The sequence below is a fragment of the Trichoderma camerunense genome, assembly GCF_050948025.1.
Source record: "Trichoderma camerunense strain CBS 138272 chromosome Unknown V8C40scaffold_2, whole genome shotgun sequence".
NCBI classification, from domain to species: Eukaryota; Fungi; Ascomycota; class Sordariomycetes; order Hypocreales; family Hypocreaceae; genus Trichoderma; species Trichoderma camerunense.
The window spans coordinates 70,257-96,529 of NW_028145368.1; the positions used below are offsets into that span (position 1 = coordinate 70,257).

At 49.3% G+C, this 26,273-nt stretch overlaps 13 protein-coding genes across 13 annotated transcripts; 6 read left to right on the forward strand and 7 right to left on the reverse strand.

The window, feature by feature from the left end:
* Nucleotides 1-146: 146 nt before the first annotated feature.
* Nucleotides 147-1,523, forward strand: V8C40DRAFT_231806 (syntaxin). The gene is made up of 2 exons (XM_083213003.1): nt 147-452; nt 509-1,523. Exons 1-2 carry the CDS (start codon nt 256-258, stop codon nt 1,089-1,091), a joined length of 780 nt encoding a protein of 259 aa, XP_083077424.1. The 5' UTR covers nt 147-255; the 3' UTR covers nt 1,092-1,523.
* On the reverse strand, nt 1,394-1,966 carry V8C40DRAFT_261141 (WD40-repeat-containing domain protein; the record flags this gene model as incomplete). Its single annotated transcript, XM_083219225.1, has 1 exon — nt 1,394-1,966. The coding sequence occupies one exon, from the start codon at nt 1,964-1,966 to the stop codon at nt 1,394-1,396; it is 573 nt and encodes a 190-aa protein (XP_083077425.1).
* A 39-nt stretch (nt 1,967-2,005) lies between these two features.
* On the reverse strand, nt 2,006-3,967 carry V8C40DRAFT_261142 (WD40 repeat domain-containing protein; the record flags this gene model as incomplete). Its single annotated transcript, XM_083219226.1, has 5 exons — nt 2,006-2,759; nt 2,813-2,861; nt 2,921-2,975; nt 3,051-3,298; nt 3,364-3,967. The coding sequence occupies 5 exons, from the start codon at nt 3,965-3,967 to the stop codon at nt 2,006-2,008; spliced, it is 1,710 nt and encodes a 569-aa protein (XP_083077426.1).
* A 2,621-nt stretch (nt 3,968-6,588) lies between these two features.
* Nucleotides 6,589-8,041, forward strand: V8C40DRAFT_261143 (glycoside hydrolase; the record flags this gene model as incomplete). The annotated part of the gene is made up of 4 exons (XM_083219227.1): nt 6,589-6,731; nt 6,787-6,885; nt 6,954-7,003; nt 7,059-8,041. The coding sequence occupies 4 exons, from the start codon at nt 6,589-6,591 to the stop codon at nt 8,039-8,041; spliced, it is 1,275 nt and encodes a 424-aa protein (XP_083077427.1).
* A 190-nt stretch (nt 8,042-8,231) lies between these two features.
* On the forward strand, nt 8,232-9,459 carry V8C40DRAFT_231817 (2EXR domain-containing protein). The gene has a single exon (XM_083213004.1). It carries the CDS (start codon nt 8,543-8,545, stop codon nt 9,323-9,325), a length of 783 nt encoding a protein of 260 aa, XP_083077428.1. The 5' UTR covers nt 8,232-8,542; the 3' UTR covers nt 9,326-9,459.
* A 237-nt stretch (nt 9,460-9,696) lies between these two features.
* V8C40DRAFT_231819 (SWIB/MDM2 domain-containing protein) lies at nt 9,697-11,772 on the forward strand. The gene is made up of 4 exons (XM_083213005.1): nt 9,697-9,834; nt 9,906-10,180; nt 10,241-10,882; nt 10,955-11,772. Exons 1-4 carry the CDS (start codon nt 9,753-9,755, stop codon nt 11,459-11,461), a joined length of 1,506 nt encoding a protein of 501 aa, XP_083077429.1. The 5' UTR covers nt 9,697-9,752; the 3' UTR covers nt 11,462-11,772.
* V8C40DRAFT_231825 (Mo25-like protein) lies at nt 11,573-13,417 on the reverse strand. Its single transcript, XM_083213006.1, has 4 exons — nt 13,128-13,417; nt 13,017-13,074; nt 12,432-12,913; nt 11,573-12,366 (listed from the first exon to the last, which is right to left on the reverse strand). The coding sequence occupies exons 1-4, from the start codon at nt 13,230-13,232 to the stop codon at nt 11,887-11,889; spliced, it is 1,125 nt and encodes a 374-aa protein (XP_083077430.1). The 5' UTR covers nt 13,233-13,417; the 3' UTR covers nt 11,573-11,886.
* A 224-nt stretch (nt 13,418-13,641) lies between these two features.
* On the forward strand, nt 13,642-17,269 carry V8C40DRAFT_231826 (isoleucine--tRNA ligase ILS1). The gene is made up of 4 exons (XM_083213007.1): nt 13,642-13,863; nt 13,925-14,278; nt 14,344-16,045; nt 16,108-17,269. The coding sequence occupies exons 1-4, from the start codon at nt 13,789-13,791 to the stop codon at nt 17,187-17,189; spliced, it is 3,213 nt and encodes a 1,070-aa protein (XP_083077431.1). The 5' UTR covers nt 13,642-13,788; the 3' UTR covers nt 17,190-17,269.
* On the reverse strand, nt 17,237-17,786 carry V8C40DRAFT_231828 (uncharacterized protein). Its single transcript, XM_083213008.1, has 3 exons — nt 17,569-17,786; nt 17,401-17,496; nt 17,237-17,328 (listed from the first exon to the last, which is right to left on the reverse strand). Exons 1-3 carry the CDS (start codon nt 17,635-17,637, stop codon nt 17,308-17,310), a joined length of 186 nt encoding a protein of 61 aa, XP_083077432.1. The 5' UTR covers nt 17,638-17,786; the 3' UTR covers nt 17,237-17,307.
* A 142-nt stretch (nt 17,787-17,928) lies between these two features.
* Nucleotides 17,929-21,361, reverse strand: V8C40DRAFT_231830 (AMP deaminase). Its single transcript, XM_083213009.1, has 5 exons — nt 21,219-21,361; nt 20,661-21,047; nt 19,641-20,599; nt 18,453-19,573; nt 17,929-18,394 (listed from the first exon to the last, which is right to left on the reverse strand). Exons 1-5 carry the CDS (start codon nt 21,223-21,225, stop codon nt 18,088-18,090), a joined length of 2,781 nt encoding a protein of 926 aa, XP_083077433.1. The 5' UTR covers nt 21,226-21,361; the 3' UTR covers nt 17,929-18,087.
* A 248-nt stretch (nt 21,362-21,609) lies between these two features.
* V8C40DRAFT_231833 (nucleotide sugar transporter family protein) lies at nt 21,610-23,276 on the reverse strand. The gene is made up of 5 exons (XM_083213010.1): nt 23,025-23,276; nt 22,936-22,961; nt 22,857-22,873; nt 22,450-22,793; nt 21,610-22,394 (listed from the first exon to the last, which is right to left on the reverse strand). The coding sequence occupies exons 1-5, from the start codon at nt 23,199-23,201 to the stop codon at nt 21,840-21,842; spliced, it is 1,119 nt and encodes a 372-aa protein (XP_083077434.1). The 5' UTR covers nt 23,202-23,276; the 3' UTR covers nt 21,610-21,839.
* A 419-nt stretch (nt 23,277-23,695) lies between these two features.
* Nucleotides 23,696-25,198, forward strand: V8C40DRAFT_231836 (proteasome regulatory particle lid subunit RPN8). Its single transcript, XM_083213011.1, has 3 exons — nt 23,696-24,064; nt 24,160-24,431; nt 24,490-25,198. Exons 1-3 carry the CDS (start codon nt 23,878-23,880, stop codon nt 25,057-25,059), a joined length of 1,029 nt encoding a protein of 342 aa, XP_083077435.1. The 5' UTR covers nt 23,696-23,877; the 3' UTR covers nt 25,060-25,198.
* Nucleotides 25,104-26,217, reverse strand: V8C40DRAFT_231837 (uncharacterized protein). The gene has a single exon (XM_083213012.1). The coding sequence runs from the start codon at nt 25,997-25,999 to the stop codon at nt 25,235-25,237; it is 765 nt and encodes a 254-aa protein (XP_083077436.1). The 5' UTR covers nt 26,000-26,217; the 3' UTR covers nt 25,104-25,234.
* Between the last annotated feature and the right edge of the window lie 56 nt (nt 26,218-26,273).

Genomic DNA, 26,273 nt, shown 5'->3' on the forward strand with positions numbered 1-26,273 from the left:
CTTATAATCAAGATTTGTACTTCACAAGAGGTACTTGAAAACACACCCAATCTTACTACACGCCGCAAGTACCGAGGTAGCCTGCCTGCTTAGCGCCTCACTGCGTCGCAACTCTGCCTCCATCTCAAAGCGGACACACTGAACACCAAAAGTACCTTTGTACCTCCCCGGCGATGCCCTCTCTCGCAAAGTAGCAAACCGGCCCCTCAAACTTTTTTGTTTGATGCTTCCAACAATCCAAAAACCCCTCACAAAATGTCCAACCCATCGCAGCTCTTCCTGCTCGCCGACCACATCAAGCTCTCCCTGCTTGAGTGGCAGCGCGCCCAGTCCTTGAATCCCGACGACACCTCCCTCAGCGGTGACATCTCGCGCTCGTTCGACCAGCTTCGTAATGGCATTGCTTCACTAGACCAGGAGAGCGCTCGCCTCCAGCAGGCCGGCGATGAAGCGTCCGTCTTTCCCCTCGATTGTAAAGTTGCCCGCTTTTTACTGATTCTTAAAGCAGGGCCGCACAAGCTATTACGGAATCTCTCCCGGCGCTGCACAAGCAGTTTGACGAGTTAATATCTCAGTACCAGTCGCTCTCCAACCCATCCTCCAACCCGCCATCCGACCAAGACGCCAGCGAAGAGGCCGACCCAGCCAACAGATCCAACCGCAAATCTAAGACGGTACGATTCAGCGAAGCGCCCCCCTCACCAAACCAACAGCTATACGGACGCTACACCGACGATCCGAATGCCTCCTCAGAATCAATGGGATACAGCGACCATGCCAATGGGCTATCAAATCAGCAGATTCATGAATACCATTCCCAAATCTTACAGGAGCAAGACGACCATCTCGATCGCCTAGGGGCGTCCATCGGCCGGCAGCGGGAGCTCAGCATGCAAATTGGAGATGAACTGGAGAGCCACATGGAACTTCTGGATGAAGTTGACCATGCCACTGGTCGCCATCAAAGCCGTTTAGATCGGGCGAAGAAAGCTTTGGGAAAAGTTGCGAGGAGCGCATCGGACAACAAGCAGATGGCAATCATCTTCATCCTCATTGTTATTCTTGTGCTATTGATTGCTATTTTGAAATGAGTTAACAAGACATAAGTAACTGCTGGGTCATCATCATACAAGGCTGGCGTTGGCGTTGAGGCATTCTGCCTTCTTCCGGTTGCGATTTTTGGGATGCTTGTGTACGGCGCACACCTAATTTCCTAGATCTCTGGCACTGATAATCACCATATATGTTTATATAGGATTTTATTTTTATGGTTTCTTTTTTTTTTTCCCACAACCTAGGTGTGTTTTCATTCGGAGTGGATGTACTGCTATATAAATAGGTATGATTATTGGTCTTGCAATCTAGAATTCTCACGAAAGACGCTGAAGAGCCATCAACGAATCACATCACCCTCTTTGTCAATACCCTCAAGACTTTCGAGAATACTGCTGCCTCCTAGCATCCCTGTTCCTCCCCCTGGCATCTTGCCTTCGTTACCCCAGATTTCGTGGAATTTGACACTCTTGTCGCTCGAGGCAACAACAATGCATCCCTCGCGAAGTTTCTGATCGTGTGCCATGGCCTTCGTATTGGCCGGCCACCGAGGATACGAGATGGCATACAATGCTCGAAGATCTCCATCCCATGGGATCGCCGCCACTTGCCTGCATTCTGGCCAGCTAAATACGGCTATCCGATAGGGATGTTCGGGCTCTGTATACCCAAAAGTAGCAGCAATTTCGCGCCTAGTCGACGACCATATGAGAGCCGTCACCTGAGCTGAAACTGCGATTGTAGCCAAAGCTGAGCCTGAAGTTGTATGGAAGAAGTGGATGCATTTATTATTAGACCCACCACCCGTTGCAACCAGTCCTTCGCGCCATGGGCAGAATGCAATGGCCTTGACTGCAGCTTTGTGTATCCAGCGATGTTTCTCGGACCCAGGGCCCAACCTCCGAATCGCCATGGACGATGGCCTGGCAGGTCGAACGCTGGCTGCATCCTCCTAGGTAATGGCATGATTTTGCTTGAGTAGGCGTCCTGGGGGTAAGGGGCATCTTGTTTGGCCAATCAAGCCTTCTTTGGTGCAGCCGTTGGCCATGTGCCATCCTGACCATTGTGCGCTGTTTTGAATAGACTCTTGCTTCTCGATAAGCACGCTGTCTGTATCAAAGAGACAGCACAAGTTATCATTTCCACCAGAGGCGAAGAATCTCCCGTTGGGCGACCAGGACAGGCCGCATATCTGCTGGGTGTGAAGTGAAACTTTGGCAATAAGATATATGGTCCCTGGCCAGGTGTCTCGTGTAACCTCCCAGCCCATTGGCCACTCTACCACGTAGTAGTATATCACGCCAGTGTCATCACCAATGACCAAGTCCTCGGTCTGAACAGCGATTCCAGGGTTGAATGGGTTCCTGGAAGGCCTCAGGGTGGTTATCGGCCTCCAGCTCACGCAAGACACCGGGAAGGGCTGTTGCACCTGGAAGCGAGGGAGGGCGTCATAAGTGGACTTGAGCACCAAGGTTCCGTCCGATCGTCCTATAGCCAGAATACACTTTCCTCCTTGAACTGACGAAAATGAAACGGACGTAAGCCATACATGAGATGCAGCAGATCCATGGATAGCTCGAGGCCCTGACCCCTTAGACCAGATGTATAGGATATTCCCTAGGCCAACCGCAAGCTTTTGGCTATTCGGCGAGTACGCCAGAACAGAACAGTAGAAATCGTCACGCAGATCCGGTGCATCAAGGACTCTTGCACATGTTAGCTTGACTGGACAGGTTTGCAAATCAGAGAAGTCGAATACCTAAAAGGAGCTGCAGGAAGAGATCGCCTTGGCAGTGGATTGCCATTGCCTAACCAAAGATTAATGAGTCGTTGTTTTGAGTTAAACAGTGCAGTCTTAGCCTCATACCAGGAAATTCATCTGAACCGTCGTCATCATCAGTACGTGCCCAAGAAGCAAGCTCCTAGTCTGATAAGAGCGACATCGTCCGAGTCGGGAAGTCAGGGATCATCGGACCCCCACGAGTAAACTCCAGTACGCGGCGGATGCGGTCAATCCTCAGTGCAGACGCAACGCGGCCATGATAAAAGCGAAAGTCGTCGCGGCGGCTAGGCTTCGCTGTAGCCACGGACATGGTGAAGAGACGAGCAGTCGCCCCGTTTGAGAGTGGGCGGCGGCGGCTGCGGTCCATCTCAGGCATTGCAGGAGCAAGGCCACCTACTCTCCAAACATTGCCTTGGCTGGCTTGTCTGGTTTCTGAACGGATATTTGACAATGCACCCCCACCTATGAATATCAAGTCAGCAAGTCAACCTCCTCAGCCATGTCCCCCCCTTTTGAGTTGGAATAACCTTGACTGAGTGGGTGGCCAACCAGTGCCATGTGGGCTTTATCCAAGGCACGGGCGGGAGGACGTTGGGGTGCGGAGAATTGAGCCAAGGAGACCCCTTTTCTTCTCAATAGTTTCTCGGCTGGTGAGAGATCCTGAAGCGGTTTTGTCGTCTGATACACCTGCCTGCTGGACTCATCGCTATCCCGTCGGGGGACAAATCTATCTGGAGTATGTGGACCTCCAGTGACGCATTTCTGCTGAGAGAGCAGTATCTTTGCGTCATCTTTGCAATCAGGCAGCGGACTCAGCTGCTGCGGGCTCCAGGCAAGGAATGGACAATAACGCGTTGGAGTTGAGCACGGGCTGTGGTTCGATCTGACAAGGCGTGTTGATGCCGCTTTCTTCGCTCTCCCAGCTGACAGCCCTGGGCTATGGCGAGATCCAGCCCCGTCAAGATGCGAAACATAATCGGCTTTGGGGTGGTGTGGTGAGTCGTCTAATGAGCCATATCCAGAGTCAGACCTAGGAAATAGGCAGGTGACATTTGGCACACTCCCGCCTTCATGCCGATCATAGCCCGCATTGTTCGTCGTCTTAAACTCAGGGACCGTAGAAGAAGTCATGGCACGAACCGACCGCTGCTAGCCGGCCCACTTGCTGCGAACCCGAACCCCAGTCCGTCCAGTTAGGTGAGGTCGAAACTGTCTAGATGATACTGCCAAATAAACACACGGAACAGAATATTTCAGCCACCGAGATCCAGCTCATCGAATGGTTAGTTCTGTAACAATACAAGGGCTGCGAAATACCGATCGCCCAACCTGCCACCGGTTAGTACATCGTCGTCGACCACCCAAGATATCTCTGGTGGAGATGATTATAGGGAGAGAGAAGAGGCTTACAGCCAATAGACACATGTTGGCGACTGGAAGATAGAGTTAGCTGTGTGTGTATGGCGTTCTTGCCCTCGCTACCATCCAATGTTGCATTTGCTACTGCGTCTTTTGTTTATTGATTGCAACAAGAAACGCTCGTCATTGGGGCAGCCTGCCATTTCTGCACATCTCTTGGGGAGAGAGAGGCTAGGGGGCTAGCTAAAGACGGAAGGTAGGCGGTGGCAGTATCTGATGATGGTGTTTTGGGCACCGATAGGGTATATCAGGCGACTCGTCTTGTCTGCTACAACGAGAGCAACTCTTCGGAGGGGCATTCTGGGTAAATACATAATGATTCATGCTAAACCGAATGAAATCTATATGCAGCCTATCTATTTAGTAGTAAATATTTGATTCTTTGCTTGTCCACATGAGGTTTATTCTGGGAAATCCCCTTGTTATCCTGCTATCTGATTATTTTGGTTTATCATCAGTACAGTGCCGGGTAGACACGTACACACACGTCTGCACCTCTTGTAGACACACGGAGTGAGGCTTACGCGTGCTCTCTCCAGCCCTTGAAGAGGCTCGGCAGTTTAATAACCGCCGAGTTGACAACTTGGAAGGTCGATAATAAATTACAGGGTTGGCCAAGTGCTATTCAACGCCCCGCCTCACAACGGAATATACTAGTATTTTACCTTAATTACTAGCTTATATTGAATGCTGATTCGCGCGGCCAAACTACCACCGTTGGTATTCTCCGCTTGACACCCAGGCGGCCTTTCCAGTCACGACGATTCCCCATTGGGTAGGTCACAACTTCAACACCCAGTTAGTCAGATCACGGAGCAAATTCGTCTCCTCCACCAAGGACTGCTCGTTCCTTGTCGATATCAGCGGATGTCAGCTAGTGGTGTTTCATTTCGTAGAATTATCTGATGTTTATTTCTTATGCTTCCTTTCTCGAGGGGTTCGGGTGCGTGCCGAGCATCTCCTTGTCAGCCTTGGTAGGGCGTTTGGGATGCTTACCTACTGACAAAGGTTAGTAGAAGGCAGCCTGGGGTAATATCGGTCGGTAGATGCATAAGGCAATTCAAAGATGATGCCATCCAGAGTTATCTTCCCATCTAGTAGAAGTACATATCGATAGTTGCTGCTTCTCGCCGGTGGATAGATACAAGGTAGGTAGTACTGCCCCCCGCGTATGCATGCCCTTTAAAGAGAAAAGAGCCGTAACCGCCCTGCTAAGGTCCCCCGTGGGGTTGTTCCGCAGAAGATGACAGCTGGATTCTTTCTTTCTCTGGTAGCCAATGTTACGCCCGTACTACCAATATAGTGTCGAGTACTCGTACTAGTACTACCAGGTAACATGACGCGAGAGCTCAGCATTGTATACATGAATGTACCTCTAAGATGGAGATGCAGGGGAAGCAATTCCTGGCCTCGGAGCGCTTATCCAGGCAGGCCCGCTGCAACCCCGTTATCTCCTGCCCAAAACGGCAAAATCCAACTACTTCCTCGGCGCGATATGGAAATCGAGTCCCTCTAGCACCTCTAGCAGGATCACGCCCGCAGTCGAGAATTCCAGCAGAGAGCGGCGGATAGTCGAGATACCACGTTGTAACAACTATCTCCAGCCAGCCGCCGGTCACGATAAGCTCCATCCGTGCATATGCGCCTTTTGAGGAATCGCAGCTGCTGCAGAGGGGCATCACCAGATGCGCGAGATGCACTTACATGTGCCCCCTACCCATCCAAGTAGGTCTGATCAATGGGATGCATCTTGAGCACATGGTGGCTTTCCGCCATCTGTAGCCCCATCAGCCGGCGCTTCGTGCCTGGCAGAATGACCCCTGCCTGAGACATTCCCTTCCCCCGGGAAGCCGGATATCGCCCAAAAAGCATATCAGAGCAACTGGCTTCTTGCCGCCATTAGCAACGTTGCTAGACTTGGCGAGGGTATGAGATGCCTGTAACTGATATGGCGCTGAAGCTAATCATGACTGCCACCTCGATTTGGTTCGCGCCGGGACATGCCTATCCATGCCAGTCGACAGCCGCTGGACGTTGAGCACGAGGCAGGGGTGGCACGCCTTGAGAACCATGAGCTCCGGGGCATAACGTTGCCATTGATTGCAAGCTGCAGTATAGCACTATTGAAGAAGCATGGGTTACATGTTGGTGCCAAGGATCTGAAGGGGAAGCTTCATAAGTGAGCATCATGCTTATAGAGTACACATACATGTACCTTGAAGCTCCACAGCCAGATATATAAACATCGTTGGTTCCCATTCAGCGCTTCAGAAGAAAGTTTAATCCACCATTGGAAAGCTTGAACAATCTACCAACATCACAAGCAATTCACCATGTTGAGCTTCCTCGGAAAATCCGTAGCCTTGCTGGCTGCGCTGCAGGCTACTCTCAGCTCTGCAAGCCCCCTGGCCACAGAAGAGCGCTCTGTTGAGAAGAGAGCCAACGGATACGCAAACTCCGTCTATTTCACCAACTGGTCAGTGAAATCAACGAGCTTCCATAGCTTCACTGCTGACTATAAGCAATTAAAGGGGCATCTACGACCGCAACTTCCAGCCTGCCGATTTGGTGGCATCAGATGTCACTCATGTCATCTACTCCTTCATGAACCTCCAGGCAGACGGCACAGTGTAAGCCAGATAAACCAGATGGGATATATCTCCAAAAAGCCGCTTTCATAATGCTAATCTTCTTTCAGTATCTCTGGCGATACCTACGCTGATTACGAGAAGCACTATGCCGATGATTGTACGTTTCCCTCTCATGGCTAGATGCTATGTATACATACTTACACTCACACTAGCTTGGAATGATGTCGGCACCAATGCCTACGGCTGTGTCAAGCAGCTGTTCAAGGTCAAGAAGGCCAACCGAGGCCTCAAGGTTCTGCTCTCCATCGGTGGCTGGACCTGGTCCACCAACTTCCCTTCTGCAGCAAGCACGGATGCCAACCGAAAGAACTTTGCGAAAACTGCCATTACCTTTATGAAGGATTGGGGTTTCGATGGTATTGATATCGACTGGGAGTACCCTGCAGACGCCACCCAGGCCTCCAACATGATTCTTCTGCTGAAGGAAGTCCGATCTCAGCTGGATGCTTATGCTGCCCAGTATGCCCCTGGCTACCACTTCCTCCTCACCATTGCCGCCCCAGCTGGCAAGGACAACTACTCCAAGCTGCGCCTGGCTGATCTTGGCCAAGTCCTCGACTACATCAACCTCATGGCCTACGACTACGCCGGATCCTTCAGCCCCCTCACCGGTCACGACGCCAACCTGTTTAACAACCCGTCCAACCCCAATGCCACCCCCTTCAACACCGATTCCGCTGTCAAGGATTATATCAATGGAGGTGTTCCCGCCAACAAGATTGTTCTCGGCATGCCCATCTACGGAAGATCATTCCAGAACACCGCTGGTATTGGCCAGACTTACAATGGTGTTGGAAGTGGAAGCTGGGAGGCCGGTATCTGGGATTACAAGGCTCTTCCTAAGGCTGGCGCCACCGTCCAGTACGATTCTGTCGCAAAGGGCTACTACAGCTACAACTCCGCCACCAAGGAGCTCATCTCTTTCGATACCCCCGACATGATCAACACCAAGGTTGCCTACCTCAAGTCTCTCGGCCTGGGAGGTAGCATGTTCTGGGAGGCCTCAGCCGACAAGAAGGGAGCTGACTCGCTGATTGGAACAAGCCACAGAGCTCTTGGAGGCCTGGACACAACTCAGAACCTGCTGAGCTACCCCAACTCCAAGTATGATAACATCAAGAATGGTCTGAACTAAGCTGCCTATGTTCAGGCGCTTCTTGGACATTGAAGATGCTGAGGGGGGAGATATTCTTGGAGGGGCAAAGTTATTAAGTAAATAGTTGTTTATATAACTGTACATAGCCGCATTAGATAGATGTATGAATAGTATCTGAAATTATGATAAAGACTTATAACAAAACTACAACTAACATAGTAGGAAAAGTGTCAATTTGCTAAGCTTCTCTCGGACCAAAGACACAGTAGGATGCCCAAATCCACATTTGGCGGTCGACACGACAGAAGGGTTCCATTTTGTAAATTCCTCGGGACTAATTTTGAACAAGTCTCTGGTTTCTTGGCAAGTTCTACTATCAACACTGCTGTACCAATAGATACAGTCCTTGGCCGTGGCAGGTGTCATGCTGTAATTCGGGGAGGGCCGATCTTCATGGTAAAGAAAGTCAAGTGAGTGAACACCAACAGAGGAGAGAAAGATCAATGGATATATCTGCCTGTGAAAGCTGTATAGCATGTAATGAATAAACATTTCCCGCGCTATAGGTACACAGTAACGTCTGTGCTTCTTCTCGAATTCTCTTCAAAACATCATCAAGCCGAAGCCTTACCAATGACTCAGTTTTCTGATCTCCCACTCGAGTTACGCTCGACAATCTGGATGCTGACTATCGAGCCGCGAACCGTCGAGATTCGTTTCAAGATCGGCAGATTCTCAGTTGGCCAAAGGCGCCGCGCCACACGCCTTGGTTGTTGTTGTTTTCATAATGGCCTTGGTGTTTTGTATGCCTCCTCACCCACGCCGGTGCCAGCCGCGCTTCATACCTGCCAGGAAGCCCGCAGTCTCCTCACACGGCATTACCAACAAGTCTTTGCCTACGGCACTGAACCTCGCTATGTTTGGGCCAACCTCGACATGGACATAATTTCCATTGGCAGATCCAGTCTTGTCTGGACCGAACCAGAAGCGCCACACATTCGTCGGCTAAAGTTTGCCCGCGATTGTGACGAACACTATTTCGATGAAACGACTGCAGAGCTGGGCTTCTTTTGCAATGTGCAAGAAATCTACGTTGTCTGTCTCGATGGGCCAGAGGCTTGGTATATCCCGGGGGACCCCTTCTATTGGCCGTGTCCGAGAGAGAATGTGTGGCTCATTAATACAGAGACGAATGAGATGGTAACTGTGGCCGAGAATCATAGGAGAGGCGAGAGATATCGCGAGGAAGCACGTCGTCAAGAAGCGGAAGAAGAGACACTGGAAAGGTTAGAATTGGCTGGTGCTGCGGATACTGGTAATTAAACAGGATATTAAATCTGATTGTTCCTAAGAAAAGAATCCCTCACAAGGGCTACTCAACACCAAAAGCAAAGATAACAATAATAATAATATGTTGTCCTAACCCCTTGATGTAGAAATAGTATAACTAGATCGACATGCAGCTTGACGATCGCCTACGATCTTGTGCCTGAACCACCCCAATAAGGTGCATGCAATAGCCTAGAGGTGCTCAGTACTGAGTACCTGTAACTTTATGGTAATACGACAAAGACTAGATGTACTCAATACTTGAGTAGTCATCCACATTTACCCAATCTGATTGGCGCCAGCACGTGACCAAGATCGCCGCCCGTGTTCGCGACGCGGTTTCACTTTACACCAGCCTGAGCGTCGCAACCGATTTGGCTCTTGTTTGCTACTACCGGCCCCATTGAGATTTCTTATCAAGATGCAGCAACAGTATCGTGCCTTTGCCCAACAGCCGCCGCAACGGTCGCCGCATCCCCCGAACCAGCGGCGCGGCGGAATTGGTATGTGCATCTCTTTTCCTTCAGTCCATCAGCCAAGTCGCATTTCTTCTAACTTGCTCTAACTTGCCCAGGGCCCATGATGTCTTCTGGACCGCATCCCTCAGTCCCTCTCACACAGGCGCAAATTGCTCAGCAACAGCAAGCACAGGCCCATGCCAGCGAATTAGCAAAGCGGAGAAGTCGCAAGCCGACAGACAAGAATATTCCCGATGGCGTGGAAGACTGCATTATCGATCCGGATGGTGTCAAGAGATATGCGGAATTGAGAGACATCGAGAGACTGATTGACGCTACCATTACACGAAAACGACTTGATGTGCTCGATGACGCAAAACGAAGTTCCAAGGTGAGCCTCGTTCCCACCACTTGACGCAACGTTTGTGCACGGTGGCTTACAGTTTCTTAGCTACGGAAAACCCTGCGAATCTGGATAACCAATACCGTCGAAGACCAGATCTGGCAAGGAAACAGTCTCAATGCTGATTCTTTCGATTTTACGCCGGCTACGGAGGCGTCCTACCGAGTTAAGATTGAGGGCTACCTCCTGGACGAAGACGATCAGATCAAGGACGAGGATGCGGCGTCCAAAGCCTCTCCTGCAGCAGACAAACAAGAAGACGGCGGTTCGACCCAGAAGCCTACCGGTACAGAGGCAAACCAAAAGAAGCATCGATTTTCACACTTCTTTCAGTCCATTTCTGTCGACTTTGATAGGTCTAGGTTCCGGAATGGCTCTGAACATAACGTGGAATGGAGACGGCCAGAAACCTCGCAGGGCCAAGCAGGTGCCGCCGTGCCACCTGAAGCTGACTTTGACGAATTCACCTTCAAGCGCAATGGAGATGAGAACATGAATATCACAATCAATTTACAGAGACACGAGTCGCCTGAAAGATACCAGCTGACTCCCGAGCTCGCGCAAATCGTTGATATGAAGGAAGCGACGCAGCACGAGGCCGTTATGGCGCTGTGGGAGTACATCAGGCTATCTGGATTGCAAGAGGATGAAGAAAGGCGTAATTTTCGCTGCGATTCATATCTGAAAAAGGTCAGCACCCGAGCAACTACCCAGCAATATTCCCTTTTCCCTTCTTTTGTTCACGATTACTAACTGTCCTAGGTTATTGGTCGAGATTCGGGCGTTATACCAATGCTCGGCGAGTATGTTGTGCCACACCTTCGCCCTCTGGCCCCCATATCTCTCCCGTATACGATCCGGGTAGACGAAGAATTTCACAAAAATCCTCAGCCTACAGTGTATGATATTCAGGTGCTGGTGGAGGATCCTATCAAGGCTAATTTGCGCCCCTTGTTGAACAACCCGCAATACGCTGCCTCGTTGAAGCAGATTACCTCGTTGGATGAGCAGCTGGCCAGGCTTGTGCAGGCGATTTCAATGTCCAAAGCCAAACACTCCTTCTTCTCATCGTTGAGCGAAGACCCTGCCAATTTTGTTAAGAGTTGGCTCAGTTCACAAAAACGTGATCTCGAAATCATCATGGGCGAAGCGGCAAGTGATGCCGAGAATGTTGCTGGCGACGAGTGGCGACGGGGCGGGAACAACAGCGTGTGGAACAGCCAAAATGCTCGCGAAAGCGTCAACGTGCTGCTCTCTAGGCAACGATGAGCGTGCTGTACTTTGGTTTTTGCGAATCAATATTGGATTTGAACAGGTTTCGGTCAAGAGGCGCAGATGAACGAGGGCGAAGGAAATAGATGAAAAGCTACAGTAGCAAGTCATGATATGTTGCTCGGAGAGCTAGAGTGTGGTTCAAGAGCTGGGGTATGATACATATCCCGCTGGACTGTTTTTGCTCGCATACCAAATCAGTTTGTAATATTATCTTCTTTAATAGCACGCCCCTTGACCCGCAGATGACTTGACGTGGCCGTAACTCCCCAGTATTGCTAAACTCCAATACAAATGAGGATAGAGAGCAAAACAAAAACCCCCGTGATTAAAAAAAGGAGGGATAGCAAGACGCTCATATAACATCAGTTCTAACTATGCTCCCTCCTCCCCTTCTTTCCCCCTTAGGAAATCGAGATACATTATGATGCGCTAACAGATCGTTGAGAGACCACGGGAGTCGATGGCATATTACGGATTTGCTTAATCAAAAATTCTCGTTCATCAATGAATTGTTCGTCATCAGTCCGATCCTCGAGAAAGTGCGCTAGAAAGACCAAGAGCTTCTCGCGGTTCATGAGAAGAATCTTCTGGACGGCAATGGATTTATGCGGATTCGCAACGAAAACCTTGAACACGTGGAACCCTTCATACTGGACCATTTTCCTGTCGTCTCGAAGAAGATTCATGCATATTTTCAAGTGCTCGCCACTATCGACGTAAGCTGTCATGACGCTATAGTTGGAGCGGTCCAGCAGCAGTTCGCCAAGGAGTTTGATGGATTGTCGTTTGGTGACATAGCTGTTTGACTGGACCAGAGTGTTGTTGTACTTGTCAAAAAACAGCTCGAAATTGGTGGATAGATACTTCGGGATCAGGTCTTTATGCCGCGTCAAGAGTTCCTACTGACCGGTTAGAAAGCCTGGTTCAAAGAATTCACGTTTAGGTGTAGCAAATTGTGTCCCACCCGGAAAGTCGTAAACGCGTCCGCAGCAACCTCAAAGGAGCTCTTGTTGATCCAGTCGAAAAACTTCCAAAAGACTCCGCGGCCGCTCTGAGGGCGGTTGCGATCAATAGCATTGAGGCCTTTACAACTGGATCCGGGTTCATCCCCGTCGTCATATAGGATTATGGCAGCGGCGGCTTCATTTTTGAGGAGCTCTCGGAGAACAGATCCCGCAGGAGTGGCACTTTCTTTGTGGTCATAGGCGCGACAGAGTTCAACTAGGACTTGTGGTCTGTTACACACCACATAAGACAGGGCGATGGGGTCGCTCTTGGGAGCCGCTGCCGCGGGCCGGAAGCGGAATACATAAGAGAAGATCACTTGGGTATCCTTTCGCGACTCAAAAGGTAGGCGATAGAGGTTGGTAGCTAGCAGGTGGAGCAGGTCTTCGTCTATCAGAGCCGTGACGAGCTGATAGATCTGCTCGGGTGAGCTCTCAGTTTCTTAGGCTAGTGTTAATGCACCCAGATGGCTAGGCTGAGAACAGTGGGACGGAGGAGAGTAACGGTACTAGGAAGCGTGGGCGGCGTCTGTATATTTGCATACCTTGAGTGCCTTGGAGAACGACCTTCATCTGATTGAGCACGCGAGCAAGCTCTTCAGCCTGGTCGTGTCAGAAAGCAACGCCGCGACGCCCGAGGAATCCCGACAACTCACCTTGGAGACCCCGTTAGGGCTTTCGAGCTTCATGATGTGATCACGAGCTTGCCTGGGCAGATCGGCAGCAGCCCGCGATCTGCCTCTCCCAAACAAGAACGACATGGTCAAGAGTTGGGTTCTGAGCTGGGGAGGATCCGGTCGTCTGTCTCTCTATTTGCCAAACGATTGCCTCTAGGCATAACCTCGCGTCACATCAGCCGTCTAAAGAGCCATCCACGGGCGCTATTCGGCGGTTGCTGGCTCTCTATCCAGAGCTCTTTGGCCCAAGTTGACAGCCTGTTAATACTAAGGGATGTCTATCGAGATGCGTCAGCGCGCCTGTTGAACGGATTATATCAGCTGTGCTCCGTACTCGGTACGGTGTACTAATACACATGATGCAGAATACTACTGCTTATGGTTTAGCAGCAATAAATCAATTTCAGTGCCCCGTGCTGTCCAAATGCGCGACTGCAACCCCACTTACCCTCTGCGGAATCTCCCACTGCCCCTCCATTTCGAACTTTGAACTTTTGACTCACTCGAGGCCGATTTCTTGACTCAAGCAGTGGGAGTATAAAGGGCCATCCTTTGCCTTGTTTACTTGTTTTTGGCCACCATACTTCTCACTTCTATTCATATCCACTCCATTTACTTGCGAGAGAGAGAGAATAGCACCATGTCCATCGACTTTCCCAAGGAGGAGGAGGCCATCCTCCAGCGATGGAGAGAGATCAACGCTTTCCACCGTCAGGTATGTCAACAAAGAATTATAAATTATTTTCTGCTGTGACGCACTCTAACAAATCCTACAGCTGGAACTGTCCGAAGGTCGACCTCCTTATACCTTCTATGATGGCCCGCCATTCGCTACCGGTCTCCCCCACTACGGTCACTTGCTGGCCTCCACCATCAAGGACATTATCCCGAGATATTGGTCCATGAAGGGCTACCACGTCGAGCGAAGATTCGGTTGGGATACTCACGGACTTCCCATCGAGCACGAGATTGACAAGAAGCTGGGCATCTCCGGAAAGGCCGCTGTGGAGAAGATCGGAATTGCAAAGTACAACGAAGAATGCCGTTCTATTGTCATGCGATATGCTGCGGAATGGCGCACTACCATTGAACGTTTGGGGCGATGGATTGACTTCGATAACGATTACAAGGTCAGACTCTCATGCCGAGAATCCCAATTCGTCTCTCCGAGGGCATTACTAATGTGCTGTCACAGACCATGGACCCAACCTTCATGGAATCCCTGTGGTGGGTTTTCAAGCAGTTGCACGAAAAGGGTCAAGTGTACCAGGGCTACCGAGTTATGCCTTACTCGACTGTCTTGACTACTGCCCTTAGCAACTTTGAGGCGAACCAAAACTATCAAGACGTTACCGACCCCGCCGTTGTCGTATCGTTTCCCTTGGTAGACGATCCCGAGACTCACCTTTTGGCATGGACGACTACCCCGTGGACACTGCCATCACACACCGGTCTCGCCGCCCATCCAGACTTCGAATACCTCAAGATCAAGGATGGCAAGACTGGAAAGAACTTTATCATCCTGGAGAATCTTCTTACTACTATTTACAAGGACCCCAAAAAGGCCGATTTCCAAAGACTTGGCAAAATCAAGGGATCAGAGATGCTTGGGTGGAAGTACAAGCCTTTGTTTGACTACTTCTATGAAGATTTCAAGGATTTCGGATTCAAAGTCCTGAATGCCACCTATGTCACGGCGGAAAGCGGTACGGGAATTGTGCATCAAGCACCGGCTTTCGGAGAGGACGATTACAATGTGGCCCTTGAGGCCGGTGTCATCAGCGAGAGCCGACCCCCTCCGGATCCTCTCAATGATACTGCTCACTTCACTGACCGTGTCCCCGACTTTGCTGGCATGCATTGCAAGGAGGCCGACAAGCACATCATCAAGCACCTCAAGCAGGCTGGGCGACTCATTGCTGAATCTCAGCTTCGTCACTCGTATCCCATGTGCCCACGCTCTGATACGCCCCTTATCTACAGGGCTGTGCCATCATGGTTCATCCGTATCCCGGAAATCATTCCAAGCATGCTGAAGAACATTGAGGATTCTCATTGGGTTCCATCATTCGTGAAGGAGCGCCGATTCGCCAGTTGGATCCAAAACGCTCGAGATTGGAATGTTGGACGAAACCGTTACTGGGGTACACCGATCCCGTTGTGGGTGAGTGACGACATGGAAGAGCGCGTTTGCGTGGGAAGCGTTGAAGAACTCAAAGAACTCAGTGGCTACACTGGGGAGCTGAATGACATTCACCGAGACAAGGTCGATCACATCACCATCCCCAGCAAAATGGGCAAAGGTACTCTGAAGCGTGTGACTGAAGTTTTCGACTGCTGGTTCGAGTCAGGCAGCATGCCCTACGCTAGTCAACACTATCCTTTTGAGAATGTTGAAAAGTTCAAGGCCTCGTTTCCTGGAGACTTCATTGCTGAAGGCCTGGACCAAACACGAGGCTGGTTTTATACCTTGCTCGTACTGGGCACACACTTGTTTGGCACTTCACCTTTCAAGAACTGCGTTGTGAATGGTATCGTTCTGGCTGAGGACGGAAAGAAGATGTCAAAGCGATTGAAAAACTACCCGGACCCTAGCATCGTCATGACCAAATATGGATCCGATGCCCTGAGACTCTATCTTATCAACTCTCCCGTCGTGCGAGCAGAGCCATTGAGATTCAAGGAGACTGGAGTGAGGGAAGTCGTTCAAAAAGTCCTCCTGCCGCTATGGAACAGTTACAAGTTCTTTGAGGGCCAGGTTGCGCTCCTGAAGAAGGTTGAGGGAGTGGACTACAAGTGGAACACGGAGCTGGAAACCACCAATACCAACGTAATGGACAAGTGGATTCTGGCCAGCTGCCAGAGTTTGCTTCAATTTGTTAACGAAGAGATGAAAGGTACGTACTAGGAGGTTGGAAGGCTTGATACATCAATCTGGAGGAGCTAACATGTGTTCAAGGATACCGACTGTATACCGTGGTTCCTCGACTCCTCGAGCTCATTGACAACACTACCAACTGGTACATTCGATTCAACCGACGCCGTCTCAAGGGAGAAAACGGCCTCAACGATACCCTGCATGCTCTCAACTCCCTCTTCGAGGTGCTTTTCACTCTCTGCAGAGGATTGGCCCCATTCACACCTTTCCTGTCCGATACCATCTACCTGAAGCTTGTGCAGCACATTCCCAAAGAACTGCAGGCAGAAGATGCTCGCAGTGTTCACTTCCTCCCCTTCCCTGAAGTTAAGCAAGAGCTGTTCGATGCCGAAGTTGAGCGTAGAGTATCAAGAATGCAGCGAGTCATTGAGCTGGCACGTGTCTCTCGAGAGCGTAGAGCCATTGGCCTTAAGACGCCTCTTCGAACATTGGTTGTCATTCATCGCGACCAGCAATACCTCGATGACATCAAGTCGCTCGAATCCTACATCACCGAAGAACTTAACGTTAGAGACTTGATACTTACTTCAGACGAAGAAAAATACAATGTGCAATACAGTGTGACGGCTGACTGGCCGGTGCTTGGCAAGAAGCTCAAGAAGGATATGGCTCGTGTCAAGAAGGCCCTGCCTGGCTTGACCAGTGAGCAAGCGCAGAGCTATCTCACAGAAAAGTTCATCATTGTTGATGGCATCCGTCTAGAGGAAGGAGATCTTGTTGTCCGCCGAAGCGTAAAGGAGGATGAGGCTTCCAAGATGCTGGAGATCAACACTGACAGCGATTTGTTGACCATTTTGGATTCGGAGATTCACCCTGAATTGGCTCAGGAAGGATTGGCTAGAGAGATCATCAACCGTGTTCAGCGCCTGCGCAAGAAGGCCGGCTTGCAGCCCACCGACGACATCAAGATGGAATACAAGGTCTTGTCAGATCCTGACAATATCGGACTGGAGGAGGCCATTGTTTCTCAGGCGTCCGCTTTTGAGAAGGTTCTTCGCCGGCCGGTCGAGAAGCACCAAGAGGGAGCCACTAATGAGCTCATTGCGGAGGAGGAACAGGAGGTTCAGCAGGCCACTCTTTTGCTGAGACTCGTAAAGCTCTAAATGTAGAATGCAATGTAGATGAGAAAAAGAATGAAATCCAAGTAAAATAGAAAATAGAAAAAAAAAATTGTTCATTAAAATTTAGTCTATGTAATAATCCCTTGAATCTTCTAATGATTTACGCCTTTTTCACTGCTGTCTGTAGTAGTAAATTGAAGGGCATCTGTCAGCTCTCTGCAATGCATATAGATGAAATATTTGGTGGACTCACCAGGTAGCAGTCTTTCAGCCTCAAAAACTCTCGAGCGCATTTATCTTTGTATACATCATTATAATCCGCCATGATGCATTTCCCATATGCAGCGGCCTGACAATGTCACGTTTTTCTTTAGCACAACGTTGAGAACTGGGATGGAAGCATGACGGAGTTTTTGCCCACCTCTACCGCGCATTTGGCGACTGCCTTGGAAAGCTTCTGGACGGGGCGGGTGGACGTCTGCGGATTCATTTATTTCGTTGGAAAGGAGCCTCTGAATGAGATTGATTTAATGCGTGAGCTGTAGTGAACTGTTATCGGTATGTTTTTGAGGGGCGATGTGAAGGGATGATGATGCTGAGATGCTGGCTGAAAGGCTCGGGGAGTGGATTTTGGGTGCTGGTGGGAGGTCTGTTAGCGCTGTGGGGAAGTTTGGGTTGGATTTCTTCTGTTGCTTGTGGCGATGGCAATTAACATGGATCGTTCAACTCATTGAGGCTAATATCGTGGCGTATTATAAACTTAGAAAATATTGTTACTTATGGGGATTTTAATTCTCTACATCAATATATAGGTATGATAAAGATGATAGGTGCTCATTGTAGGTTGGGGCATATACTGGCATCATGCACTGTGAAATACTGTCCAACAGCAAAACATGCAGGAGTGGATTTCTTTCATTACTATCCTACGTCGAAAACACTACTTTGCTCTGTCATCACTCTGGGCCAAGTTTCTCGAACTATTGTTTCGATGCTCGCGGGCGAGGATCCCTGGGAACATCATCGGGTCACTTCCAGACAAGTGATTATCCGTCTTAAGAGGCTCTCCTGTGTGAGCGTCGACAAAGGACACATGCCCCTCGGACTCCCCATCCTTGGGTTCAGCAGCCGTAGCAGCCGGGAAAGGTTGAGTCTTGTTCTCAAGTGGTTCGGCTGCTTGGGCGCTTCCTGGCATCCCGTTTGCCACGAGGTCATCGCCAGAGCCGTAATCAAGATATTTTCTCAAGCTAAATCGATGAAGTAAGTATATGTATGCGCGAAGGGAGGAATATGCCAATCACTTACATGTCCCTCTCCTGGAGGAGTGTATGGTACCGGAATTCTTCTCTGCGGTCCGGCACATTTGTCTTCACCATCTTATTCCCATCCTTCCCGGGCTTCTCAAAATCTTGGCCCAGCCACTGTTTCTTGATGGCTTTCTCATAGCCACTCTGCTTTACAGAATTCTTTGCTAGCTCACACATGTCCACTGGACTCAACTTGTAAATCTGCGCAGCCACAGCATACTCTTCGATCAAGGGTTCCTTGGTAAAAGCAAATTGCAACGGGTCGTCTGTGGACAGAGAAACGTTCAAGCCGCGTCTGAAATACTGATGGAATGGGTTTCGTTCATAAGCAAGGAACAAAGCGTTGTTACTTAGCGGCGACATGGCGATTCCAATCTGCTCAAGATAGAAGATATACTGGAGCAGAGGAACTTTGCGAAGAAGCAATCCATGGCTGATACTATGACAGCACAGTGCCGCCACAGCCAAGTGCTCGCTATCGCCCGCTTCTCCGCAATGAGGTCGTAGAACGAATGTATTGAAGCCGCGACTCCGTCGAAAGTGGTTCAACGAGGTCATGTTGGCATACAAGTAATAGATCCAGTAGCTGTATGGAGGATTCTGCTTCGTATCCCAGGCTCGGGGCACAGGGAACTTCTTAAATAGACGACGTTCGATTTTGCTTTCATCATCGACGCTGTCAAAACCAATAACGCGTTCTAAAAACACATGTAGCTTTGGATGGCTTGACGGATCCTTTGTGACTTCGAATAGGGGTTGGAATACATTCTTTATAACCTGCTCAAAAGTATCCATCAAGCCGCTAGCTTTGTAGATGTCGTAGAGACGAGGGATTTGGACGAGCCAGCGGACGTTGTGGGAAAAGAGCTTATTGTCCACAACCCAGGCTGCAAGCCTATCCCACTCATCTATGGACTTGCCATAGATGGATATGCGCCATTCGACCATCTGGTATTTGCTAGATTCCAAGTCGGCTATCACTTCCTTAGTAATCTCCGCCAGGTAGCGCCCGTGGATGAAATTATCGGTTTTGAGAAAGATGGTCCTCAGGCGCGACTCGCCAATGGGGTTGTATTTGAGGTTGAATTTATCGAAACGGTGAAAGGAATCAGTGTGTGCCTAGTCGGTCAGAATACAGACGTGCTAGCAAGTCAGTCCGTTTAGGACGTATAGATTTGCGACTTACATGCATATCAAGTGTATCTATGCTCAAATCATACGCTGTCAGATTGATACTGGCAAAGACCTCCGCCAAAGTGAGATGCTTGCCATCTCGGAAGAGCACAACTTCGTTCGGATACTTCTTCATCTTACTCTTGATGAATCGCAAGAGATGTTTCTGATTCATGCATGCAGAGTGGTGGACGTGCGTATCCACCTTTCGGACATTGTAGAAATCTCGATGTGGCACTTTTTTGCTATCGGCAGTCTCCTGGTATTCATTGAGGAGAACATATAGGTTGAATTTTCCCTCTAGATATTGAAGTCGACGAAAAGCAAAGCTTTTACTTGGACCATCAGATGAAACTGTGAGAAGTTCTTCCAAATCAATATAGAATTCCCGAATCGTAGGCACGCGAATAGCGGGAGTTTTGCTGCTTGGAGTGTCAAACACTTGATAGACTCCTTCGCTGTCCATTTCAAAGCTCATCTCGCCGTTTTCAGGCAGGGGAAGTAAGTCTTCAAAAAAGAAATCGTCTCCAATGTCGTGGCCGGGCTTTCTTTTTCGGACAGGCCTCTTTCGTTCAGTAGTAGTTGCCGAAGAGCCTGCGCCTTGCTTCCCGGCCTCGTCAGTGCCATTGCTGTGGCTGTGAATCCATGCTGGGTCAGGAGGAGGAGGGTATATTTCCCAATCTGCATTATCCCTGGGGTTGTCATTTGGTCCTTGGCTAGAAAGAGAAATGTACTTGCGTCTCATGTCAAGTATTCTCTGGATCTGCTTTGAAATCGCACTGAGCTCAGCCGTTATATGAGGCTCAGTGTCAAAGAGTCCATTGCCTGATAATCCAGCCGCGGGGTCATTGGCGACCCTTGTCTCATTAAAGCCGTGGCTGGTACTAAGACTAGGCTTCAGAGGATATGAAGCATTGGGGGGGATTGTCGATTCATAGGGCCTGGAAGGAGTGTCTACGACTTCTAGCTTGTCTAGTACCTCGATCAGCAATCCGGTTTCTCCTCATGTATCGCAGACGGACTTGCTAATTACCATCGAGATCAAGTACCAATGAATCACCGCCCCACTCTGTAGCTGGGCGTGAGCCTGAGAGCATGAGAGGGCTTCCGAAAGGAGTTGACTGTGGCCATGGAGAGTTCCCAGTCCGTGGGTCAATCTTGCTCCGCTGATAGAACAGCTTTGCATCCGTCTGTGTCATCTGAAGTTCTGCAACAGGGTCATAGAACGTCGTGCGCTCTTGGAGATCTCGTAACAGCATTCCATCATGGAGATGTTCCTCGTGGCCCTCGAGAGAATCTGATTGGAGTTCAGGGTCGATCAAGCCACTGGTAGCCTGCCCTTGCACATCTTCATCATCCCCCTCTTCTCTGGTACGAACCGGAAGAGATATTCCGTTACTACTATGTAACGACGCGTGGTCTAGACAAAGATGATTAGGAATCGCATTTACGGCATTTCAACGACGCAAAATAACCATCATGAAGGGCAGAATGAAAAGAGTCAAGGCAGCCCCATTTATTAGGTTCAAAATACGGCCCAATGAAGCGCAACTGTGAAGCCACCAAATGCTTATCCCGGGTATGAACTCACCAGGCATAACTCTAATCAGTTTAGTTGGCCGTTTAATATATGGATACCGTCAAAACGAATGTGCCAATGGCTGAGCAGTTGGAAATGGGATGGGCCAGTCAGTCGGTGGTGAATGGTTCAAAGTTACACAGCAAGATTTCGTTTGGCACAAAAACAAAGAGCCGCAGCAAGGCGATCTCAGGTACTTTTAGGTACGGGATACATGCAGGCAGTTGGATTAAAGCTAATCCGCACTTGTGTTTGGGTTGCTCAAATTAGGACTAGCGCGTTGCTGTTTAAGATAGAGCCCTTGTCTCTTATTGAGTCTCAGTGTCATTTCAGGGATCAAGTGCCGGCTGGGTACCAGCTATATGAGATCGCGGGGCGATTTTCAATGCACAATGGTGTATTACAGTGTTGAATAGAAATGGCAATTGGTGTATATATATTGACCATTTACCGTCTATATGAATCTAAAACCCGACTTGTACTCTATATAGACTCTTCTAATTGGCCGTTCCAAGTTGGATTATGTCGAAAAGTCCGTCTCTTGGTTTACTTGCATCTTCTATCAATGACAAGGCATTCGCTCTAGACAACAAGGAGATCTAGCTTTTTGATGAGAAAATTCCAGCAACGGTATCACTCCTTCTTCTTTTCCTTGGTCGTGGTCGGGGCAGGCTTCGGGGCAACGCTGTAGAGGCCGGCGGCTCCAAACACTACTACCGCGCTTAGGAGGGTGCCAGCTTTGAGAGTGTTGCCAAATAGCCATATGCTTAGCAAGAGGCTCATGAGTTTTCGAATGCTGAGTATTATCGTAACGGTGAGTGCCGACGCGTTTGCGGCAAGGAGGTTCACGCCACGAATACAGGCATACTGGGTCAACACGTTGGCCGAAAGATAGGCCAATTGGGATGGAACTTGAACCGGCGGCAGTGACGCAGCAAATGGTATGTTTAGTGCAACAGGAGTGCTCTTGGTTAGCACGATTAAGTTGCGCCACATGGAGGGCGCAAAGGGCAAAAACAACGGCAGCGATAAGATGTGGGAATAGAAAAGATTCTCTTTCCACTGTGGCCCATACTTTCGATACGTTGCTTCGGTATATAGCCCCATGATAGCCGAAAGTACTTGGGCGACAAAGATGATCAAGAGACCAGGGTTGAATACAGGATCAGAAATATCGTCACTCGGTTTCTGTATAATATGTTAGACCAAGAGGAGAACATCATCGGTGACAACGACGACCTACCTTGTCTTTTGAATCCGACCAAGCAGCGAGGCTGACGCCAATACTCAGCAGAAACACTGCAAATATTTGGGGGCGTGAATACGTCTTGCCGTAGAGATATCCGGCAGCCATGGTGCATATGCTACCTCCGGATCGTAGAATGATGTGAACCGGTACGGATATGTCATAGCTGAAGGCATGATTGTTCAACACGTTGATAGTAAAGAACAAGAGAATATTGACAAGCCAGCGGCTAAGCGGGACGACGTTGGGAGTCAAAAAGAACGGCGGGCGCGATCTATCGAATTGTGCTACGTAGCCCGTTATAGAGACGAATAGGAATTGAACGAAAGTTACGAGGGTTCCTGTGTGGATAAGTAAAAGGTTGGAATCGGTCGTCTATAGAGGGTATGCAAGTGCAAGTTTACCGTTTGTCGGCTCGAAGCTATTCGGTGTACATGTTAGATCGTGTAGGTAACTGAAGTCGGCATTGAGTGAAAGGCTTACTTGATGATTGCCTCTAAAGCATACACCTGCGAAACCAAACTGTTAAGTCACGCGATCACGAGCGGCCACCACTGGGACACAGGACGTACATTGGAGCAGCATCCACCGAATATCAAGACTGTGATTACCGCCGTGGCAAGCAACGTTGAGCCGCTGTCCACAGCAAAGTGGCGCGCAACATTGGCCAAGGTCGGTGATGGAGGCCCCTTGTTCGATTTCGACTGAACACCCTTGCCTGGTGTCAGTTTCGTTGGAGGAGGCTCCATTGCGTCTCCAATCGTCGAGGCAAGATCATGCCTTGTCGAGGAACATACATGTGGCAAAGAAACATTTCTGTTAGGTACAGGGGTAGCACCGCCAATGGTGGTGGTTTGTCATCTTAGCTGAATTCGCATGGTGGTAATTTAGATAAAATCCACCAAACGATGATATGGGTTAATTAAGAATTTCTAGAAACAGACCTCAAAATTATAAAATAAAGAAAGATATTTAATTTGTAACATTAACAAAATAAAAAGATTTAAATTTAAATAAATTCTATAGAAAATACACTTAATAAATGTAATATCTCACTGTATAATATTAATTCTTTAGTATTTATATGTTATTTGATTAATAATATATTAGTAATATTCCTTCAATTTCTTCTAAACCACTACCCTAATAGATGTAGCTTGCCTCGCTAGCTTGGTGGAGGGGTACTGCTAGTATGACGGAACTCAGCGACGTAAGTCGGATAGGTACCTAATTGCTGCTTTGGCGATTCCACCGTTAAGCAAACCACTGACCACGAACCCACGACCTTGAAACCAATCGGCATCTTCTCCCGTGCTCTCGCCGTTTACAAACCGCTGCGACCTGCTCTTACTCCTCCAACTCTTCCCTGAGCATCGACTCCTCCGATACACTGCTCAGCAAAGGTCCAGTTCTCAGCCAGCTACAATGCCGACCACCACTGCGGAAACCCTCTCGCTGGTTACGAGAAACGTCTCTGTCGCTCCGCTTGTCCTCCTCTCCGCAGTTGACCACTACAACCGAACAGTACACAACAAGACAAAGAGGCGGGTGGTTGGAGTTCTCCTCGGCCAGAATGATGGAAAGAACGTGAGGGTGTCGAACAGCTTTGCAGGTACGTCAAGAGACTAGGCAGGGAATCTGTAGAGATTCTCTACCTAGTATGACTGTATGGCTGTATTTTCTAACGAGCCCTCTTTTTTTGTGTAGTCCCTTTCGAGGAGGATGAAAAGGACCCTTCAGTATGGTTCCTGGACCACAACTACGTCGAAAATATGAACGACATGTTTAAGAAAGTAAATGCGCGCGAGAAGCTGGTGGGGTGGTACCACACTGGACCAAAGCTTCGTGCCTCTGATCTCGAGATCAACGAGCTGTTCAAGCGCTACACACCTAATCCTCTACTGGTCATTATTGATGTCCAGCCAAAGGAATCGGGTGTCCCTACCGACGCGTACTTTGCGGTTGAGGAAATCAAGGATGTAGGTTGATTTCAGTGACGCACTGGAGAGACTAAACTGACTCTTTTCCTCACTATAGGATGGAACGACGACTTCTCGAACCTTTGTCCACACACCGTCGATCATCGAGGCTGAGGAAGCGGAGGAGATTGGTGTTGAGCACTTGCTAAGGGATATTCGTGACGTTGCTGTTGGCACTCTGTCCACGCGCGTCACTAACCAGCTCCAGTCTCTTCAAGGACTGCACCTTCGGTTACGAGACATTGGTGCCTATCTCCAGAAAGTCCTTGATGGGCAACTCCCCGTCAACCATGCGATCCTGGGCAACCTACAAGACGTTTTCAACCTTCTCCCCAACCTCTCTACACCAGACGATGACAGCAAAGTGGGAAGCCACGAACTATCACATGCCATGAGCATCAAGACCAACGACCAACTGATGGCCATCTACCTGAGCAGCTTGATACGCGCCATTACTGCATTCCACGATTTAATAGAGAACAAGATCCAGAACCGACAGCAGCAAGACGAGAAGGAGCCGAAGAAGGACGAGGCCACTAATAAGGATGAGAAGAAGGAGGGCGCTGCGGCCGCCGCAAACGGAGAGGGCAAGGAGAGCAGCGACAAGGAGAAGCCCAAAAAGAAATAATGAAAGGGAAAGGTCCATTTGATGCCGTCTGAATTTTGGTAGGCGAGCAGTGCTTAGAGTAATAAGTGAAATAGTGCTTTCTATATGTTGATGATGGCAAACCGCTAGGCAAAAATCAACTCAAATAGACACTTTGCATGATTCACCTGTCCTGTGCAAATTGAAATGCGTGAAATCAGTGGCCGCCAATTATGCCGGCCAACTCTTCCTTTGTTGTATATCTATCTTGGACGTGGCCCCCAGGAGTCTTCCTCCATTTCTCCGCCAACAAGCATGCAAGGAGGTGTTTACAGCACGGAAAATCCTCGAGTGATGTCAATCTATCCAGCCCCAGGCTGCCGAACAATCCCTTCGGTGGAGAGTTTTGAAGTTTCTCGCTACTATTGGCCACATCGTAGTGTGAATACGCATCAAGAGCGAATCCACCACATGAACAGCTCCATGCGTCAAGATGCACCGCATATACCTTTGTTGTTTGCGGCGTGTGTCGTTTACGCCGAGATGTAGTAGAGACGGCAGACTGGACGGTGTACATACATATCTGATCGTTGTGGTCCATTGCTTGCAAGCTGTCAGGGATATGGCCTTCGGACTGTTCGTCGGTATTCTCAGTTTCTCCGTGTTTATGGATACCATCCGGAGATACTGATGCTGCTGCTGCCGGTGCCTTTTGCGACTCGTCTGCTACCAAGAGATGGGTGACCAGCCCACGATCCAGTAGATCCAAGGCCGGCAAGAGGAGACTTGGAAAGATGACATGAAGAGTCAACAATTGCCGCCGCCAGTTTACATCCTCAGCCGATGATGGCGTATCCCTGATCAAGTCGGCATCACCAAGGTTATCAGTGAAACCACCTGTGGCACAGAGTCCGGGCAGAGGTGATGGCGGAATGAGAGAAGCGAATAGCTGGTGGTGAGATGGCAAACGATGCTCTTCCATTATGAGGCGTTGCTGTCTAACTGCGCGTCCCGGTAAGAGTCGAACAAGGCCTCTCAAGTCTGGATCTCGCTATGTATAGCGTTGGTGATGGACTATCAGTTTCATTTTGCTGCAATCATCCAGATTCGAACTAGTGATAAAATCACAAAGAAGGAAAATGGTGCTGTACACCGATTTAGATGAGAGATGGTTCGAACGAAGTCATTGTAGATCAGATCTGTGTAGGAATAAAGAAGCTGTGACAGATTGTCGTGCCATTAAATTACAATCACCT

What these genes read in the sequence shown, in the direction of transcription:
- V8C40DRAFT_231833 (XM_083213010.1), bottom strand. Translation starts at nt 23,201, where the DNA reads ATGGAGCCTCCTCCAACGAAACTGACACCAGGCAAGGGTGTTCAGTCG. An exon ending in TCGGTGGATGCTGCTCCAAT is followed by an intron (nt 22,962 to 23,024) that starts GTACGTCCTGTG and finishes TTGGTTTCGCAG; the next exon opens with GTGTATGCTTTAGAGGCAAT. An exon ending in GGTCGGATTCAAAAGACAAG is followed by an intron (nt 22,395 to 22,449) that starts GTAGGTCGTCGT and finishes CATATTATACAG; the next exon opens with AAACCGAGTGACGATATTTC.
- V8C40DRAFT_231819 (XM_083213005.1), top strand. Translation starts at nt 9,753, where the DNA reads ATGCAGCAACAGTATCGTGCCTTTGCCCAACAGCCGCCGCAACGGTCG. An exon ending in CCAGCGGCGCGGCGGAATTG is followed by an intron (nt 9,835 to 9,905) that starts GTATGTGCATCT and finishes TAACTTGCCCAG; the next exon opens with GGCCCATGATGTCTTCTGGA. An exon ending in ACGCAAAACGAAGTTCCAAG is followed by an intron (nt 10,181 to 10,240) that starts GTGAGCCTCGTT and finishes ACAGTTTCTTAG; the next exon opens with CTACGGAAAACCCTGCGAAT.
- V8C40DRAFT_231826 (XM_083213007.1), top strand. Translation starts at nt 13,789, where the DNA reads ATGTCCATCGACTTTCCCAAGGAGGAGGAGGCCATCCTCCAGCGATGG. An exon ending in TCAACGCTTTCCACCGTCAG is followed by an intron (nt 13,864 to 13,924) that starts GTATGTCAACAA and finishes CAAATCCTACAG; the next exon opens with CTGGAACTGTCCGAAGGTCG. An exon ending in TGTTAACGAAGAGATGAAAG is followed by an intron (nt 16,046 to 16,107) that starts GTACGTACTAGG and finishes CATGTGTTCAAG; the next exon opens with GATACCGACTGTATACCGTG.
- V8C40DRAFT_231836 (XM_083213011.1), top strand. Translation starts at nt 23,878, where the DNA reads ATGCCGACCACCACTGCGGAAACCCTCTCGCTGGTTACGAGAAACGTC. An exon ending in GGTGTCGAACAGCTTTGCAG is followed by an intron (nt 24,065 to 24,159) that starts GTACGTCAAGAG and finishes TTTTTTGTGTAG; the next exon opens with TCCCTTTCGAGGAGGATGAA. An exon ending in CGGTTGAGGAAATCAAGGAT is followed by an intron (nt 24,432 to 24,489) that starts GTAGGTTGATTT and finishes TCCTCACTATAG; the next exon opens with GATGGAACGACGACTTCTCG.
- V8C40DRAFT_231830 (XM_083213009.1), bottom strand. An exon ending in ATTGGTACTTGATCTCGATG is followed by an intron (nt 20,600 to 20,660) that starts GTAATTAGCAAG and finishes TCGAGGTACTAG; the next exon opens with ACAAGCTAGAAGTCGTAGAC. An exon ending in CTCCTCCAGGAGAGGGACAT is followed by an intron (nt 18,395 to 18,452) that starts GTAAGTGATTGG and finishes TCATCGATTTAG; the next exon opens with CTTGAGAAAATATCTTGATT.
- V8C40DRAFT_231806 (XM_083213003.1), top strand. Translation starts at nt 256, where the DNA reads ATGTCCAACCCATCGCAGCTCTTCCTGCTCGCCGACCACATCAAGCTC. An exon ending in CAGCAGGCCGGCGATGAAGC is followed by an intron (nt 453 to 508) that starts GTCCGTCTTTCC and finishes TTCTTAAAGCAG; the next exon opens with GGCCGCACAAGCTATTACGG.
- V8C40DRAFT_231837 (XM_083213012.1), bottom strand. Translation starts at nt 25,999, where the DNA reads ATGGAAGAGCATCGTTTGCCATCTCACCACCAGCTATTCGCTTCTCTC.
- V8C40DRAFT_231825 (XM_083213006.1), bottom strand. Translation starts at nt 13,232, where the DNA reads ATGTCGTTCTTGTTTGGGAGAGGCAGATCGCGGGCTGCTGCCGATCTG. An exon ending in GCCCTAACGGGGTCTCCAAG is followed by an intron (nt 13,075 to 13,127) that starts GTGAGTTGTCGG and finishes TGACACGACCAG; the next exon opens with GCTGAAGAGCTTGCTCGCGT. An exon ending in ACGCGTTTACGACTTTCCGG is followed by an intron (nt 12,367 to 12,431) that starts GTGGGACACAAT and finishes ACCGGTCAGTAG; the next exon opens with GAACTCTTGACGCGGCATAA.
- V8C40DRAFT_231828 (XM_083213008.1), bottom strand. Translation starts at nt 17,637, where the DNA reads ATGAATCCGCAGACGTCCACCCGCCCCGTCCAGAAGCTTTCCAAGGCA. An exon ending in TCGCCAAATGCGCGGTAGAG is followed by an intron (nt 17,497 to 17,568) that starts GTGGGCAAAAAC and finishes TGACATTGTCAG; the next exon opens with GCCGCTGCATATGGGAAATG. An exon ending in GGCTGAAAGACTGCTACCTG is followed by an intron (nt 17,329 to 17,400) that starts GTGAGTCCACCA and finishes TTACTACTACAG; the next exon opens with ACAGCAGTGAAAAAGGCGTA.
- V8C40DRAFT_231817 (XM_083213004.1), top strand. Translation starts at nt 8,543, where the DNA reads ATGAATAAACATTTCCCGCGCTATAGGTACACAGTAACGTCTGTGCTT.